This window comes from Lepisosteus platostomus, chromosome 3 (assembly GCF_059453375.1).
Source record: "Lepisosteus platostomus isolate fLepPlt1 chromosome 3, fLepPlt1.hap1, whole genome shotgun sequence".
Lineage (NCBI taxonomy): Eukaryota > Metazoa > Chordata > Actinopteri > Semionotiformes > Lepisosteidae > Lepisosteus > Lepisosteus platostomus.
In genome coordinates, this window is record NC_142613.1 from 11,543,465 (window position 1) to 11,559,974 (window position 16,510).

General features: G+C 38.0%; 1 protein-coding gene across 1 annotated transcript; it reads right to left on the bottom strand.

Annotated features, from left to right (window-relative positions):
- Positions 1-370: 370 nt before the first annotated feature.
- Positions 371-14,137, bottom strand: LOC148674368 (lysosomal membrane ascorbate-dependent ferrireductase CYB561A3-like). Its single transcript, XM_088627120.1, has 7 exons — positions 13,906-14,137; positions 13,377-13,481; positions 5,265-5,461; positions 4,412-4,620; positions 3,688-3,842; positions 2,888-3,053; positions 371-1,936 (listed from the first exon to the last, which is right to left on the bottom strand). Exons 1-7 carry the CDS (start codon positions 13,974-13,976, stop codon positions 1,910-1,912), a joined length of 930 nt encoding a protein of 309 aa, XP_088483246.1. The 5' UTR covers positions 13,977-14,137; the 3' UTR covers positions 371-1,909.
- Between the last annotated feature and the right edge of the window lie 2,373 nt (positions 14,138-16,510).

Sequence of the window (16,510 nt, forward strand, 5' to 3'; positions counted from 1 at the left end):
GTAAGTAAGAATTCCATTGTACCAGTACCGGTTACATATGGCAATAAAGTTCAAGTTCAAGTTATGTTTTGTTCATACCGCCTCAGTGCCTCACCATTGTGTGAATAATTGAAGTCTGTCCAAAAACAAATGAAGACTCAGATGATCTGATTTCTTTAATATCGCTGATAAAGACATATTTATTGCAGTGGCTTGACCACTTTTAAATTATTTCAGAGTTCAAATTGGTGGTTATTACTGAACTCCAGCTTATTCGCAGATCAAATTTTATTAAACACACCACATTACAATACAAGTAAAACATAACTCCAAGCAAATGAAGAAACAGTCAGAGACAGGCAGAGTGATACAGTAAAGCAGCACACTGGTCTTTTCTCATAATCAAAATACATTTATTGAACATTTAGAGGTCAGTATTTTAATGACACCAAGTCAAATTATCCTTAAAAACGGTTTCAATATATGTATGTTACATGAGTAAAAAGCTTCTCAATGAGCAAATTCTGCATCATCACAGAGGGTGTCTATCTTCAAAAGTGCAATTCACTCTTTCCTTTCTCAGTAGTACTGAAAAACCTTTTCAACTAAAAAAGAAATACTTTTTAGTTCCAAGTCAGACTTGGAACATTTTCCCCATACATTTCCTGTATCAATACACTCTTCAATATTTTTAGTTATTGATTAACAGTTTTTGGCATTAATTGATCAGTTACAGGTGGCCGGGATACATTAAAGTAAGCATTAAATCTCCACATTAGTGAAAGAGTTGATTGGGCAAAGGTAACGAGGTGATTTAATCAGCTGAATGTCAAACATGGGGAAAATAAAGAAAGAAAATATGGATAAAAACAAATATGCCCCAAGTAAGAGAGCAATACTTTTGTACTATTGGCATGTTGAAGGCTAAGCTAAGGGGCTATCCTGGCGGGTTCGGTTTGGGATAATCAGTCAGCAACTTCTACCTTGGCAAGATGTTACAGCCGAGCAGATGGACTGAGTCGTGCCACCTTGTCAAGATCGATTATCCTGCTGGAAAGTGAATCTTCTCCCAGGTCCCAGGTGTCATGCAGACTACAAAACGATTTCCTCCAGGATTTCTCTGTGCTTTGCTGCTCCCATTTTGCCCTCCATCATCACAGGTTTACCAGTCCCTGACACAATGAAGCATCCCCATAGCATGAAGCTACCACCACCATACGTCATCATGGTAGAGATGGTGTCCTCAGGATCACACTTGCACAAAACATTGCACTTAGCATTTAGGCCAAAAAGGTCCATTTTGGTCTCATCAAATGGAATCTTCTTCCACTTGGTCTAACAGTTTCCAAAATGCCTTCTTGCAAAAAATCCTAATTAATTACATAATGATTCCCTATTGCAACACAATAAAATGTAAAAAAGCCCAAGGGGTTGAAAAAGTTTGATAGCCACTGTATATATTATATACTAGTGATCATTTATACAAAAATAAAATGCTTCTAACTAAGAGATTTACTCTGGTTTTCCATATACTGTATAGAAATACACTGTATTCCCTTATCCGACAGCAACACATTTATCCAGACCCTGCTAACTGTGTATTTGTCCTGTATTTGTCATAACTGTATTATGAATATCATGCTAGATATCCCAATTTCTCATTAGTTTTGTGATCATTTACTTACAAATATTAACAGTTTTCTTCTGTTTAAATGACCTCGTTAAGAGCACCTACTGTCTTGATTTATAAAAATGAAGAAAACAGTGTCTGTATCTTGGAGCAGGGAATGGGATTAAAACAGAGGGTTTTATAGGCAGGAGACCGTGTAGGAAGGAAGGAGTCATGCTCCTAATCCTGAGTGCAATGTTCACAAAAGGGACATCTGTGCGGTAAGAGCTGTCCAGGAAATAATTTCATTCCATTCCTTAGCTATTGTCTCTCTTCACGCAGTAGTGGCTGAGAAGGAAAAGAAACAAGTCACAAACTATAGTACTTAAAGTGGACAACATCCTTAATGAGCAGACTTAGGACCAATAAAAAAAAAACTAGAATCATGTTAAAAACAGCATTCAGAAACCTGATAGAGCTCACTCCCCATAATTTCTATCCTTATATTTCATTCTGTTGATGCATGTTTTTGCACATCTGATGTTGTTTTTGCACATTACCTGTTACCTTTTTGTTGTTTTTTGCACACTGCTTGTTTTTTTTTTCCGTCTGTGAGCTAGCTAAATAGCATTTCGTTATACCATATACTTGTATATGAGTATAATGACAATAAACTTGAACTTGAACTCCCAGACAAAGAGCAAACAGCAGTGTTCCAAAAAACACACTGCCGCATGTCTCCACATGGTGGTGCAGCTGTTCAAGAAAGGTTTCTGTAACACGTTTTTAAATTCCAGAATTTCAGTTCGCTACACTTACTGTCGAGGTACTGACTTGAAACTGGGGCAACGGAAAGAAATGCTACATGTGGCGTGAGAGACGCCTGTCTGGCACGTCTCCAGACATTTTTCATTGCATCATGGGCGTTTCCCCAGAACAAACTAATGCTGGCATCTTGAAAATGTGTGCAATGGACATAGATTTAAGATCCAAGATCTTAAGTGCACATGTGTTGATACATAAAACTCTTTTTCATAACCCCATAAGTTGCTCTTTAAAACTAATATTCTTAACTATATTGGAAATACCAGTGGGCAAATAATTACAGCCTTTTAAAACTGCTCTACCTTGTATACAGTGAATGAGCCGATCTGCACATAGATGGAAAAACACTGTATATCCACAGTAAATGGAATGTTAGATTAATTGTATTTAAATTGAAAGCAAACAATACAACATGCCTAAGTGGATGTATGGCACTATGTGTGAATTATAGCCAGAAGGCCACTTCACACTTACCCTTGAGCTGTCATCTTCAGGCCCTGACTCTGGTCGACGCCACGACTGTTTCGACAGAATACCCAGGACCACTACTCCAAAAGCAACAATCAAGATGCCCAATGAGTTTGCAAAAACAGCCTCTGGGGGCAGGGTGGAGTACGGCTGAGTCTTGTTTCCACTCTTCCTAGTGAGTCAACCCAGGTAACAAAATATAATTCAGTTTCACACACAGGGGATTTAGAATCTATTTCACAATTGCATAGAAAGATATTTTCTGACCCCTGGTACTAGGTCTTTTAAAAAATAATGTAGAACAATATTGGTAATATATTGGCAACAAAAAATCTAATAAAGATAGTAGATTTGATGTTGATACTGATTGATCCCTATTTTCTAATGCCCAAAACCCAAACTAGAATTGGATTTTTTTTTTACCTTCCTTGCTTTCTGTTTTGGAGGATACACGTATTTTATATCAATCAATCCTCTGAAGCATTGTCCAGTCATCTGCAATGTCTAGAGACATTCTGATACATTTCTCATTAATAGGGTATACAAGAGCTGAGCACAGGACAGGGATTGCTTGTCAATTGGGGACCTGAGGAAGTTACAACAACTTTGGACTCGCTAAGCCCGAGCAATGCTTGGCAATTGTTCACACCAAGATTCCAATAAGAGCAGATCCAAAGTAACTCTCAATTTTACTTTAAAGGACTATGAGATACAAAATCAGGCTATGCAAAGTTCACAAATAAAAACACTGATGTCACACAATGACTTTCAGGTGTTTCCTGCTTCTAGGCAAAGTCATCACTTACAGAGAAAAGATGAGCTTCTCGTTGATGCCTGAGATGCAGGAAATAATACCCAGAATGAAAATGGCACTGCCCATCCACACATGCAAAGGCTTGACAAACTTGCGGAGATCTACGGGAGAGCAGGGCAGCAGGAAAGTGCACAGACCCAAAGCCCACTGTTGGTGAAGATTAAGACAATAATGAGTCAAAAAATTCAAACTGGGCTTTGAGAGGACCTTGAAAAAAAAAGCCTGAACTTGGAGCAAAGTAAATAATTAGGGAAATTTATAGGAAAATTACATTATGCACATATTAACATATTATTTATCTTCCGAGAGACTTAAGAGAAACCAGATCAACTTGTATCTGAAAGGAATGTTTTTTATAGGAATTGTTAAAAAGTAGATTGTTAGGGAAATTAACTTGAAATCTGCATAGGACAAAATGGCTCAATTCCTGGTCTTAGAGGCATGTCAAATGCAGATAAGTAAAAAGAAGAAGAGATCACAAGTTCCTCATATTTTCTTTGATCCATTGTTGAACATGAATGTGGTCATTGTGTTGACTTTAGTCAGCATGGTGCAGGTTTTTAAATGCTTAAATAAATTGATCTTGTTTTACTGACCACAAATCGAATCAGTCCTTTAAACTGTAAACATCCCTTTGACCAAGTACAACTGGCTTCTTTACTTACAGTGCAACTACTGTACAGTAGGTATACCAAAGACATTAACAGTGTCCTTACCTGAGTTGCAAAAAGCACCACAGTACAGATTCCCACCCAGCTGTGCACAGAGTAGAGGTTGGGGGTACTTTGCTTGTTGTGGAAGTCAAAGACCGCGCAGAGACCCAGCACAGCCAGGAGCAGTGCCAGGAACATCAGAACAGCATGAAGCAGCTTCCAGGGCAACTTATTTTCACCCCAGGTAAGGGGAATTCGGTAGAGAACTGCCGCTGTAGTGGAGTAATAGAGGAAAAGGGCAAACAAGGAGAGTGGGAGTCAGACTGATTATATGATTTGACATTATCAAGCAGTCCTGAAAAGCTGGCGCAAAAAACATTACCCCTTTCCGTCATCAGGCAGAAAATCAAGGAGAAGACCAGTGACGTTCAGAAGCACTGTGGGGAAATAAAACTATTCTGATATTTTGGGGGTGTTCATTTTAATGTATAACTGCTAGATGGTTTTAGATTAGAATGCTATAATAGATACATTAATCTTTAACAAAATAATGTGATAAATGAGAATGAGAAAGTGTTCTGATTCACATAAACGACCAATAATTATATTATGATAAAATACACAGCAAACTGTTTATTTATAACTGGTAGGTTGATGGGTCAAATTTGAAGTAGGGCAAAGTACAATTGCCATTGGACTTTACTTCACCCACGCTGCTTAAATTTCCAGCTGTATAAATAAGTGCAAATGTAACTTTGGTTAAAAGCATCAACAACATAAATTAGTATTTTTTTATGAGACTTGCATGATAGTTCTCTTCTTATTAATACAACTAAAGACAGCATTTGTTCCCAGATCAGGTATTCTTAGCGATCTCCCCAACACAGTAAGATAAGGTTAAACATCCTTGACTCACCATTGCCATATACCACAACCAGCCCAGTCACCATCAGCACAGGGTGCCAATTAAACTGCAGCCCTGAGCCATCCCAGGCAAAACCCCCACGCCACTTCGAGTTCCAGTAGGACACAAAAACCACACACAAGAAACCCAGGCACAGACACAGCAGGTAGGACACATAGAAGGAGAGTACAGAACTCATGGTGCACCACCTGGGAGGGAATAAGAAAAAGGAGAGGGAGAGAGTTGACGTCAATTAAGAGTTTCACAGTAGATGGTTCAGCTGGTCTGTGCATAAAATGATCAGAAAAGTTTTACCTTTACTTGAGATCAGTATGCACAGCAATAAAGTGCTAAGACTTCCCCACCAGATAGACAATACACTAGGAATTCTCAACCTTTTTATACAGCACAGCTTCTTGTGGTATGTGACCAAAGTTGGCTTGTTTCACACAGGTGTTTTTCACCTTGTTCTTTAAGTTTATTATGTCTTCTCTTAACACCTAATAGGAGGAAATTGATTGCTGCAGCAACTGACACAGATCATTTTTATCTTGTTTTAATTTTGTTGTTTTATTTGGCTAGGTTAACATACTCCAAAAATTACTGTAATACTTCCCACAACATAATTAAGCAATAATATTGTGTTCTTGAATATGTGCAAGCCATAATACACATGCATGTTGCACTTCATCCTCATACTGTATAATGAAATCTGTACCCCTATTTCCCGAAGCAACGAAAATGATGTGTTGTGGCTATGGCCCATTACGGATATCCTACTTCAGTTCTTAAAAAGAGTAAGGAATACAGTACATTTCTTCAGAGGACTGGATAACTTCCAAACCAGGCATGAAACTCCATTAATACTGTGTCACACTTTGCAAGAGCAGACAGTTACTAAGAGTCAGTGTGTGACTTAAACACCAGCCTGTTCATGTCAAGCCTTGAGCCCTGAGTAGTAAGGGCAATTTCCCTAAATCCCCTGATTAGTAAGGGCAATTTCCCTAAATCCCCTTGGTCAGTCAGAAAGCTCTGGCTTCAGCATCAAAGAATCGCTGTGTCATTCTGACAAGGGTCATGATTGAGGACAAATCCTGAAGATCTCAGTGTAACATGCATCTTAAAATCCAATAGATCTCAACTACAGACAAAAAGACAGAAACAAATGTGCAAATTAAACAAATTATTCAGTGCACCACTTTCATACTCTAATTACTCTAGTATTTGAGCATTATTTTTCAACATTATTTTTAAAATGTGATACTCAGTGGGATGGTAAATAGTGTTGCTGTCCCATGGGTCTCAGCACCTGTGTTCAATTCCAGGCACTGGTTTGGTTGTTTTAAATTGTTCCTTTCTCCACAACCCTGTGATCCACTGGAGTCCTGTCTAGGGTGAGAGAAGACTTGTACTTTGTTCCACCTCTTATCTCCTGGGATAAACTCCAGGTTGACACAACCCTTCCCAGCACACCCAGATTCTGTGATAATGGGTGGATAGTTTAGATGTTGAAGTGAATGTTACAGCTTGAAAAATGTTATTTTAAATCCACTTTTTCACAAAATGTTGGTTTAAATTGTCTTACCAACCTTAATAATGAATTATTCTTCCAGAAGAGAGCATTATGGGGAAGTCTTCTTCAGTAGCTTTACTGGAAAGTTCATATTAATCTGGACTGAGGATGATGTTTCATATTTGAGCATTAGTGCTATTGCTTTATCTAAATATGTCTTAATATCACATTGCTTGCACTGGAAAACCTATATGAGTCCACGATACAGGTGTTCAAAAGGTTTGAGGGTCTTAATTATACAAATCATTATATTTACTTAACTGCAACATGCATACAATAACCCAAAATGCATTAGTCAATTTTTAATTGGCTGCTTTACATTTCTTGATAGTAAATACAAATGAGTTGTCTTATCTTAAAGACTTAGTCCAAATTGCGAGAAAATGAAACCAGTGCTAAAAAACAACAAACACCTACAGCACAGAACATATGAGACATTAAAAACACAGTTACAAGAGTATAAGAGCACTTGTAATAGGCCTTAAACCACATTACATAATCACATCTATTGTCTATTGTTTATACAATTGGAAGAGAACAAATACTTCATGTACACGTTCACATGAGGAGTGGACGATCCAAGGGAAATTTTTAATTTTCTTCGTTGTATTGTACTGTCTCATATAAATGCTGCTCTTCTAATATGGGCTTATTATACTGCTGCAGTAATTTCCCACACAGCCTTTGGCTGGGTTGGCTTCAGTTTCAACCGTTAGCACCAATCCAACTGCTGTAGTAAATTAAATAGTAAATAGTAAAAAGAAAATCACTTAAGAGTAATACACTGTTGTAGTACTGCTACAAATCAGGTATTGCAAAAAAGAAGAGAATCAGAAAATGACCAAGCGGATTAATCAATACATAAAATAATGATAACCCCAAATGATTTCACCAATAATATATCTATGGCTGGTATAGTTAGAGGCACACATATTCTTTGTTCTTTGGCACAGCATTGGTGAAAAGAGTAATAATTCAGGCATACTTAGTTAAATATTTATTAATTTAACTATTAATTTAAATATAACTTTATTTATAAATAATACACACATTACTCTACACACAACATAAACATACAACACACTGGTTACAAAGTATACAAATTTACAAATAAAAAATCCCGGAGACCTAACAGCCTAACGACCCAGAAAAATCCCAGACTGTTACTAATTATTCAAACTCTTCTAAAATGCTTACAAAGACCCAAAGAAGAAATCTCTCTCTGTAAAACCGGATGCCACAAAACTGCAAAACTATCTCCCTGTTCTAAAAATGTACCCAATAACAAGACGAAGCAATTTTTAACCGAGGGATTGGTAACACTGGAAATCAGAGTTCCCTAAAAGCTACCTACAGAATAGCAAGCTCTCTTAACAGTTCATACACTTAGCTCCAGTGTGTTTTTTCTGGGTGATCTTGGACAAAGAGCTCTCATCTTCAATATCTTCTTTTTTCTCCTCCCCCTCTTGTCTCCCCCTTTTATTCTCTTGTACTGTTAACTGACACTTAATCAACTACCCAGAACTAAATTGACTAAGGTAATCCAAGGTAAACTTTATGATTGCTTTGATTACTGAATCTGGACTCCCTACACAGCCAAACCTCTTGGCCAAACATCCATTTGCTTTGAAGCTGGAAATGTTGACACTAGCCAGGTATTACCCATTATATCTAGATTCTTAGAGACACTTCCATAGTCACCCATAGTCATAACAGTATGATCAAACGTTACAACTGCAACTTACAGCAGATCAGAATTGTTAAGATCATCAGACTACGAGAACAACAGGATAGTCAATTTCTTCTCAATGCAAATTTATTTAGATTAAATAAATGCCAAATAGATTAAATAAATTGGGTAAAGATTTGATGCACTATCATATGCATCATATGATGCATAAACATATGATGTGCTATAATCAAAACAGTTAGGCACTTTAATTCCCATGGAAAGCTAGGGAGGTGAAAGGGCCTGTTTGGAATTTACCTGTCCAAGATCTACTATTACTGTTGCACATGAACTAATGCCAAGGTTCAACTTCAACATTAAAATTGCACATTAAATTAATATTAATATGGAATTACACACCATTTCAAATGTATGCCACCCAGGTCTAATTGTGAATACCATACAATAATAATTTAACTGCCAGCTATTTCATATTCAGATTCTGATGAAAATCCAGCAATCCAGAATCCAGAAAACAGTGATCTAAACAGAATATACAATTTTCCTTCAGGCAGAAGAGAAGATAAACCTGGCAAATATACTTCCAAAATCTTTCTCTTCCCCCAGAATAAACAGACATTGTAGTGAACTAATATCTGAGAAAAGACAGCTGTGCACTCACACGGTATATCTGCTTTTCCACTGAAATTGGTACCCTTCAGAGTCCACAGGACCTCTCTCCCTTTCAAGTATCTTCTCTTTCTTGGCACAGAATTCACTATCTGGTTTTCTCTTCCTCTTCCACAACACAAATTCCCCTCTGGTAAGGGAGTCTTTGTCTTGCTATCTGGTACTGCTTTCTAACGCCCCTGCTTGCTCTCTCTCAGTCACTCTACTTCTCTGTTGTGCTTCCTATTTCCCATAATCCGCCTCCCTCTCTCACAGCCTTCCTCTTTCGCAGTCACCCACGGACTCTGTTTCTCCCTGTCTGCACTCTGTCAACTCTTTGCCGCTATTAACGTCTCCAGTCTCTGCTCTCCCTTCTTTATAAGCACGCATGAAGAGAGACAGAATGGGCGGAAATCAACCACTCTCGAGTCAAACAGGCCCGCAAGGGAAGAGGGAGGCAGGTGACGGGGAACCGAAATTTGAGTCTGCTTCCTCATTCACTCAGGCAGCTGCCGTCGTTGCTGGCTGGGGTGGAGGAAAGTTATTCAACCAGCACTCGAGGCGCAGAAAGCAAACTGCACTGCAAGTAAGCACGAATGCATTCTCAAAGCTCAGTGCCACCAACATCACAGCCCAATTCCAGCAAGGGCTGCTCAGCCCTCTAGTTTCTGCTCAACCTAAAATCTTAGGTTACAGGATAGTTAGCTTGATTGGAACAATTATGAATCATTCACCTGTAAGAACAGCTGGACTGGAAGACTACCTCTCCCCTCCTAAATGCACATCCTGTTCATTCCATAGGGGCTACAGTAGTCTTTTCACTTTTGTTGTGCCTCCTGCTTCCTGTTTACATGGCATAACTGTGACTGCCACCTGGCCACTGTAATTCAAAGAACCATTAATGCAAGCTCAACTAAAAATAATTTGGTTATTGGTATATTATCGTGTTTTATATTTAATATACATACATAATTAAGTATATAAAATGGTTGTTTAAATTAATTATTAATTATTAATAAATATAAATATTGGTTTTGTTTTGTTCCATCTAGCAGCGTTTCAGAAGTGAATCTTCAGCTTCCTGGCTTCGCTTCTAAAGATCCACAACTCCAGCTCCAAGTTCAGCTTCCAAATTCTCCTACTAACACTCACCAATGCACATAAAAGAACCTTTCCACCCCATTAAAATGCCCTGACTCAGAAAAGGGCAGGCTCCTGGATCAGGACATGCAACGATATACGGAAGAGTGTTATACTGGTAGGCAATCCATAGGTGTGGAAGCATTTCATAACTTTATTTCATTATTTTGTGAGGATGTTTCGGGTGTAATATGATCATGAGGAAGACTCAGGAAAGATACCCAGAGCTTTAGCTTATAGAAGTGCTACATGCTTGAACCATACCTTCCTTCACAGTTGAAAAGCTGTCAATAAATATTTTTAGACTAGGCTAAGGAAAGGATCTTTATAATACATAACTGCTTCTACAACCCAGGCATGCATCAGACTAGTGAAAATACAAGTTATGTCACATAATTATATATTGTACATATTAGGCATCACCACTTTACAACCGTCAGGCTGCAATCCTACTGGAAGTGCTGCTGACTGTCTGACTTTCTGGTTATCCTACCTACTTACAGTCACTATCTCCTAGCCGGGAGGATACAAGCTCCAACAAGCAGTGGATAACATCACAGTCAGCAGCAGGTGACCACGAAAAAGTGATAAGACTACTGCCTGCCCCTGTGGAATGAACAGGATCACATGACAGGGTAGTATGTCAGAGGAAGCACACCCTCTTATACTCTGAAGTGTCAAGATTTCGAGTTAAGTAACACCGTAGAAAAGTGGTCAGGTTAGTATTTGCAGAGTCATGTGGCAGTCGTAGCTCACAAAGACCTCGTTGCAACTTACTGGCAGTGGAGGCAAACCTCGTGATCATATAAATTGATATGGAACCCCACAAATAATCGGAGAAGGTTAACTAACACTGATGCCTGCTGTACACTTGATCACAGCAAAACCACAGCATCACCTGCACTGAAAAACAGAGAAATCACCTCACTGTTAAAGAAAAAGGTAAACAGGTATTAGGATTAATCCAAAGCTGTATTGTCCTGGTTTCATTTCTTCTTTGCAATTCCTCTTATGCTGTCCTTTTGATGCACAGCTGTTGTTTCAGCCTTCCACGCTAGCACACCTATTTCCCACATGTTTTCTGAAAAGGCATCTGAAAATGCACAAATATATTGCATGGTGGAAACTTTGCAAGCTTAACTAAATAATCATTCTCTGCAACACGTCCCTTCTCCCAGCTTAAATAAAAAAAGCAGGGCAGAGGTGATAAACAGTGTGCCCATGAAAGCTAAAATAAAGTTAACCTGGCAATTGCTTTTCTTGCTTTCATGATTATATTACTTTTTTACTGTGGGTTGACTACACTTGCCAGAAACAATTGCTAGCAGTTACCTCGTGAAACTGAGCAATCTGAATACAATATTACCACAAAAGTCCATGTACAGTATGTTGCCCACAATGTTCGGCATAACATGATGTCCTGGTCTCTCCTGCCAGATGAATTACAGAGGGCCTAAGCTCAAGACCAAAAACACCTTCACATACATAACACTCTGCACCCAAAGATATAACAAGCTCCGTTTGGTTCGTGGTTTTATTATTCTGAACAAACATGAAAGAAAAACCTAACTTCCTTTGACATCTGTCTACTCATTGAAATAAATTGTAACTAAACTCAGTACAAAACATCGGAAATAAAGCATGGAAGCTACTACTACTGCTGACAGTCAAGTGTGCTTGTCTCAGAGTTGTTCTACAAAGACTCCTCAAGCAAAACAAAGGCACACCTTCAATAAGCGCCATCTGAACATCCCATTACAATGTCTTTGGCATCTGTCACTTTAGCGGCCTCTAGTGGTAACCCTTCTGTCAACGCAGCCTTCCTCGCTTTGTCTTGCTGGGGTAATAAATTACACTGTAACAACAAAGCACTTCCAAAATTAACTCAAATGTAAAACCACCTTTAACTGAAAACCACTAAAATTAACAATCCATCCAACTGGAGAACTTTCTTATGTAATTCCTCTCTCCTTCAATTCCACATGATGCTCTGAAGTCCTTTATTGAAGTTGGTCAAAAGAGCATCAACAATCCATATACAGTATCTATGATATACCTGTTTTGTGTTTATTGCAACAATATTGTATAAAATGCATCAAAGGCAGCTTCAGACCATTTAGTCATACTTCAGTGAGATGACATAGCTGAAAGTGGCTTCCAACATTAAAGGCAAAACCTCAGTGGCAATATACCTCAATACTAGTCCACAAACTTATAAAAGGACATTTTATAATTGCCCAGAACTCAACTGCAACTGCTACGTAATGCAGTACATAATTAGTAGACCACAGGACACGATGCCTGACCAAGATTACTCCACAAATTTGAGGCTTTGGGTTTCCTTCAGTTCTTTCAGCTGACCCAGCTCAAAATAGATCAGTGCTGTGCATCCAACAACACAAAAAAAAAACACACCACCCAAAATTTTCTCCCTTACGTCTTTTACATTGTAAGATCTAACAAAAGGTATTTCCAGGATACAATTAGCACCTAAACTTTGCCAAGTCAAATGCTTTTTTTTTCTATTTTCTGTCAGTCTGTAGTTTTTAAAATGCAATTAAGTGAGATAGTGAGTAATAGTTTCAAGTGCACCACTTCTGTTATTTATGCAAGTTAATTATTCCACAGTTTCAACGTTGTGCCATTGGAAACATATCCTGTGATCTCTAATTTTACATTTAATCCTACAGTACATAATACAAAACTAAAATGCCAATCCAATCAGGTCACATCTATGCTGACTCGGTGTTTGATAACCAGACGCAAGGTGCTATCCGTGAGAATATACAATTTGTAATACTACCTCTTCACAGTAACGTTATATTGATGATTCTGCTGATTCTAGAATGAGGAAGCAAGTCATTCAGCTAGGAAATTAAACACAAACATTATGACTCGTTTTGTTTCAATGTCTTGTTGTGTAGTCTTCCAGGAAATCACTTTAGATTTCAATATTTTATCCTTGTATAAATATACAATTGTAACAAAGTTTAGTTTTCAGAATGTAAAATATTAAACAGAATGCTACAGAAATGAAAATACAGGATCAACAATACAGAAGCAGATTACTTACTGTGAAATGCAGTATGGTGTACTGTCTGTTTTGCACAATTCGTAAACGGCAGTCACCCGCTGGATGGAGTGTTGTATAAACTCCAAAGTAAAAATTACGTAGCCCCTTTAAAACACAGGAATGCAAGTTTATGCAAGGCGGTCACAAAATACCACGTGTCTATGACTTAGCTTGAGTAAAAAAGTTATTCAACATGTCGGTAATTTGCGCACGCAGGTCTAGACGGATTAATACAACAACACAACCAAGGATAATAACGAATGAGAATAATAACTTCATCTTCCACAGCAAAGAGAGCAATAAAACGTTTCTGTCACGTTTGTTTTTTAGCTATTCCTTTTCATCAAAAGAATCCATTTTGCAAACGTTTGTATGACAAGTTTTTCAGTTCTGTTTGTTTTACTTAAAATACGTGGTAACAATAATAAGAGACGTTTTGTGTATTTTCCCTTTTTTTTAGTTAAAGGAATACAGGAATATTATATCTCTTATGATCGGTTATAGTCATCATTTATGTGTCACTTCAAACCTTGTGTCTGTTTGATGCTGGAGAAATGGTATATTCAGTCCCGAAACAGATCTGATTTGTTTCACTGACATGAAAGTGTAGTAAGGGAGCAATCCAGATTAATCGGAGTCGTAGGTTCTCATCTAATTCTGTCAGTAAATTCCATAAAGATCCGAATACGCCGGGTCCATTTCTCGAGTTTCGCCATAAAAGCTGGAACTGCAATTTGTCTTTGCAGTGGAGAATTACAAAAACGATTTCCGGAAATACCTGAACTGCAGAGTTTGCGGCACTTTTTTGGGAGGGGGGTGTACGGAAAACCACATACTGTACTGTACGTTGCCACACCGCAAATATATATTAGTGAGTTAATTCTCTTACAGTTTGTTAATTATGAAAACAGTGCTATGTATAAAGGGACAAGTAGAGGTTAATTGAATGGAATTTCGGCGCCTGGCAGCAAATGAGAGAATATTACAATATAATAATATATTGTTATATATTATTATAATAATAGGTGGATGCTGCACATTGGTGGTGGTGGAGGGGAGACCCCATTACCTGTAAAGCGCTTTGAGTGGAGTGTCCAGAAAAGCGCTATATAAGTGTAAGCAATTATTATTATTATTATTATTATTATTATTATTATTATTATTATTATTACAGAAGCTGAGTTCAATGTGCACCTACTCTTGGAGGGGATACCAGCTCCCTTACTACACTTTCATGTCAGTGAAACAAATCAGATCTGTTTCGGGACTGAATATACCATTTCTCCAGCATCAAACAGACACAAGGTTTGAAGTGACACATAAATGATGACTATAACCGAAAAGCTCGCTCAGACAAAATAAGAGCATGCTGATTCCACTTAGAAAAGTGCCTGCATCTGGAATCAACCCTGGGGCTCAAGAGTAATGAGACAACAGCCATGATTGCTATGCCCCCGTGCCACCCGCCTAGTGGATTCGATCATTGTATAATAATTGTATGTTCTAAACATGCATAATGCCAGTGTCCTTCATTAAACCCATCAGTGAACTCTTCGTGGCCACTTACCAAGGAGCAATCCCTTGCATAGGTTTTTCTGTATACTACATGCAAGTTTACCCTGTCATACAACAAAAGACCGGATTAGGAACATTGTCCTATTAACGGCAAGCTAGTCTTCCCAATCCGAATGGCCTTAGCTTGTCCCCCCACCCCTCCTTGGAGCTGAACTGTACTGCTTCCCAATGACACTTGACCCTGAATTTAGCTGTTTCGTCCTGCTGTACATTATACTGTATATGGAGGTCTCGCCATCTTCTCTTTCTCTTTCTCCAGATCTTGCTTGTCTCTCCACCCTCTCTGTTTATCTCCCTTTCTCTCTCTCCCCTGAATTGGATGAAGCAGTTAGAAAATTGATGTATGGAATTTATTACAATCATTTAACACAAATTACTTTAACAGTACAAACCACTTCTCATCCCATTATCATGTGGAATGTTGGTTATTACATAGAAGGAGAGCGCTGGTTATTTTACTTGAACATAGTTTAAGTAGGTAGCTCTGTCAGCATGCATAGGCTGCAAAAGAACAAGTAAAGGTTTATTCCATGCTGAAAAAGGGTTTGGTGAGAGCAGGGAGGAGGAGAAGGAATGACGAAGAGATCTAGAAAAAGATTTAGCGGAAGGCATAATGGGTCGCAGCAGAAGTATGGAATAATCTTTTCAGCATGGAGTAAACCTTTACTTGTTCCTTTACTTGAATATAGTGCTTCCTGGTGGTTTGAATGAGGAATAACATCTAATACATTTGAATTTATATAAACCTTGACATTTAGTGCATGATATGATTTTTTTCCCTTTTTGACATTTCAATCTTTTTCCCTAGAATTAGACGACATTATCTAAATAAAAGCCACTCAACAGCAATCATATAGTTCACAACCAGATTTGAACAACCCAAGCTCTCAGGGTTATGGAAGTAACATCTATGTGCTGCAAAACATTTCTTGGGTAACATGTCTCTGCATTAAACACAATTCTCTGCAGCTTGTAATTGTCATTGAGCAAAAATAGTATGTAGTATTTTTTATTTTGCATTATGATGTTCAAGGTTTTAAATCAAAATATAAATAAGTAAATGCAGATGAAAATAAAAGCTAAGAAGAAATCATGCAAATTGTCATGACATTGTGTTTTCAGGCACTAGATTACTATTACTTTTAATCAAGTTGCACATTTTGTTCTTTAGTCTTTGCACATTGGAGGACAGATAAAGTCCATCTAACTCCATAAACACTTTTTGGAATACTTCAAAAGTGTATCTGAGCTCGTTTTGGCATCTCAAATTGTATGTACTGTATTCTGTATATCTGAGTCATCAACAGAGCACTAGCCTTGAGCACACTTCCAAGATGATGTTTCAAGATTAAGAAAATGCTGACATCTGGGGGGTTCACATGCTGCCACACCTTTAGTGATCTCAAATATCCTCATGATGCTTTGTCCAAGATCTTTTTATATGTCATCGCCCTGTGTATGCTGTAAAAAAAAAAGTGGCAAAAAACAATGCTTTTTAAACTTGCAGTTTAGCAGCAACTGGCATTATGATGAAATGTGGTTTATGGAATTTTAATTGT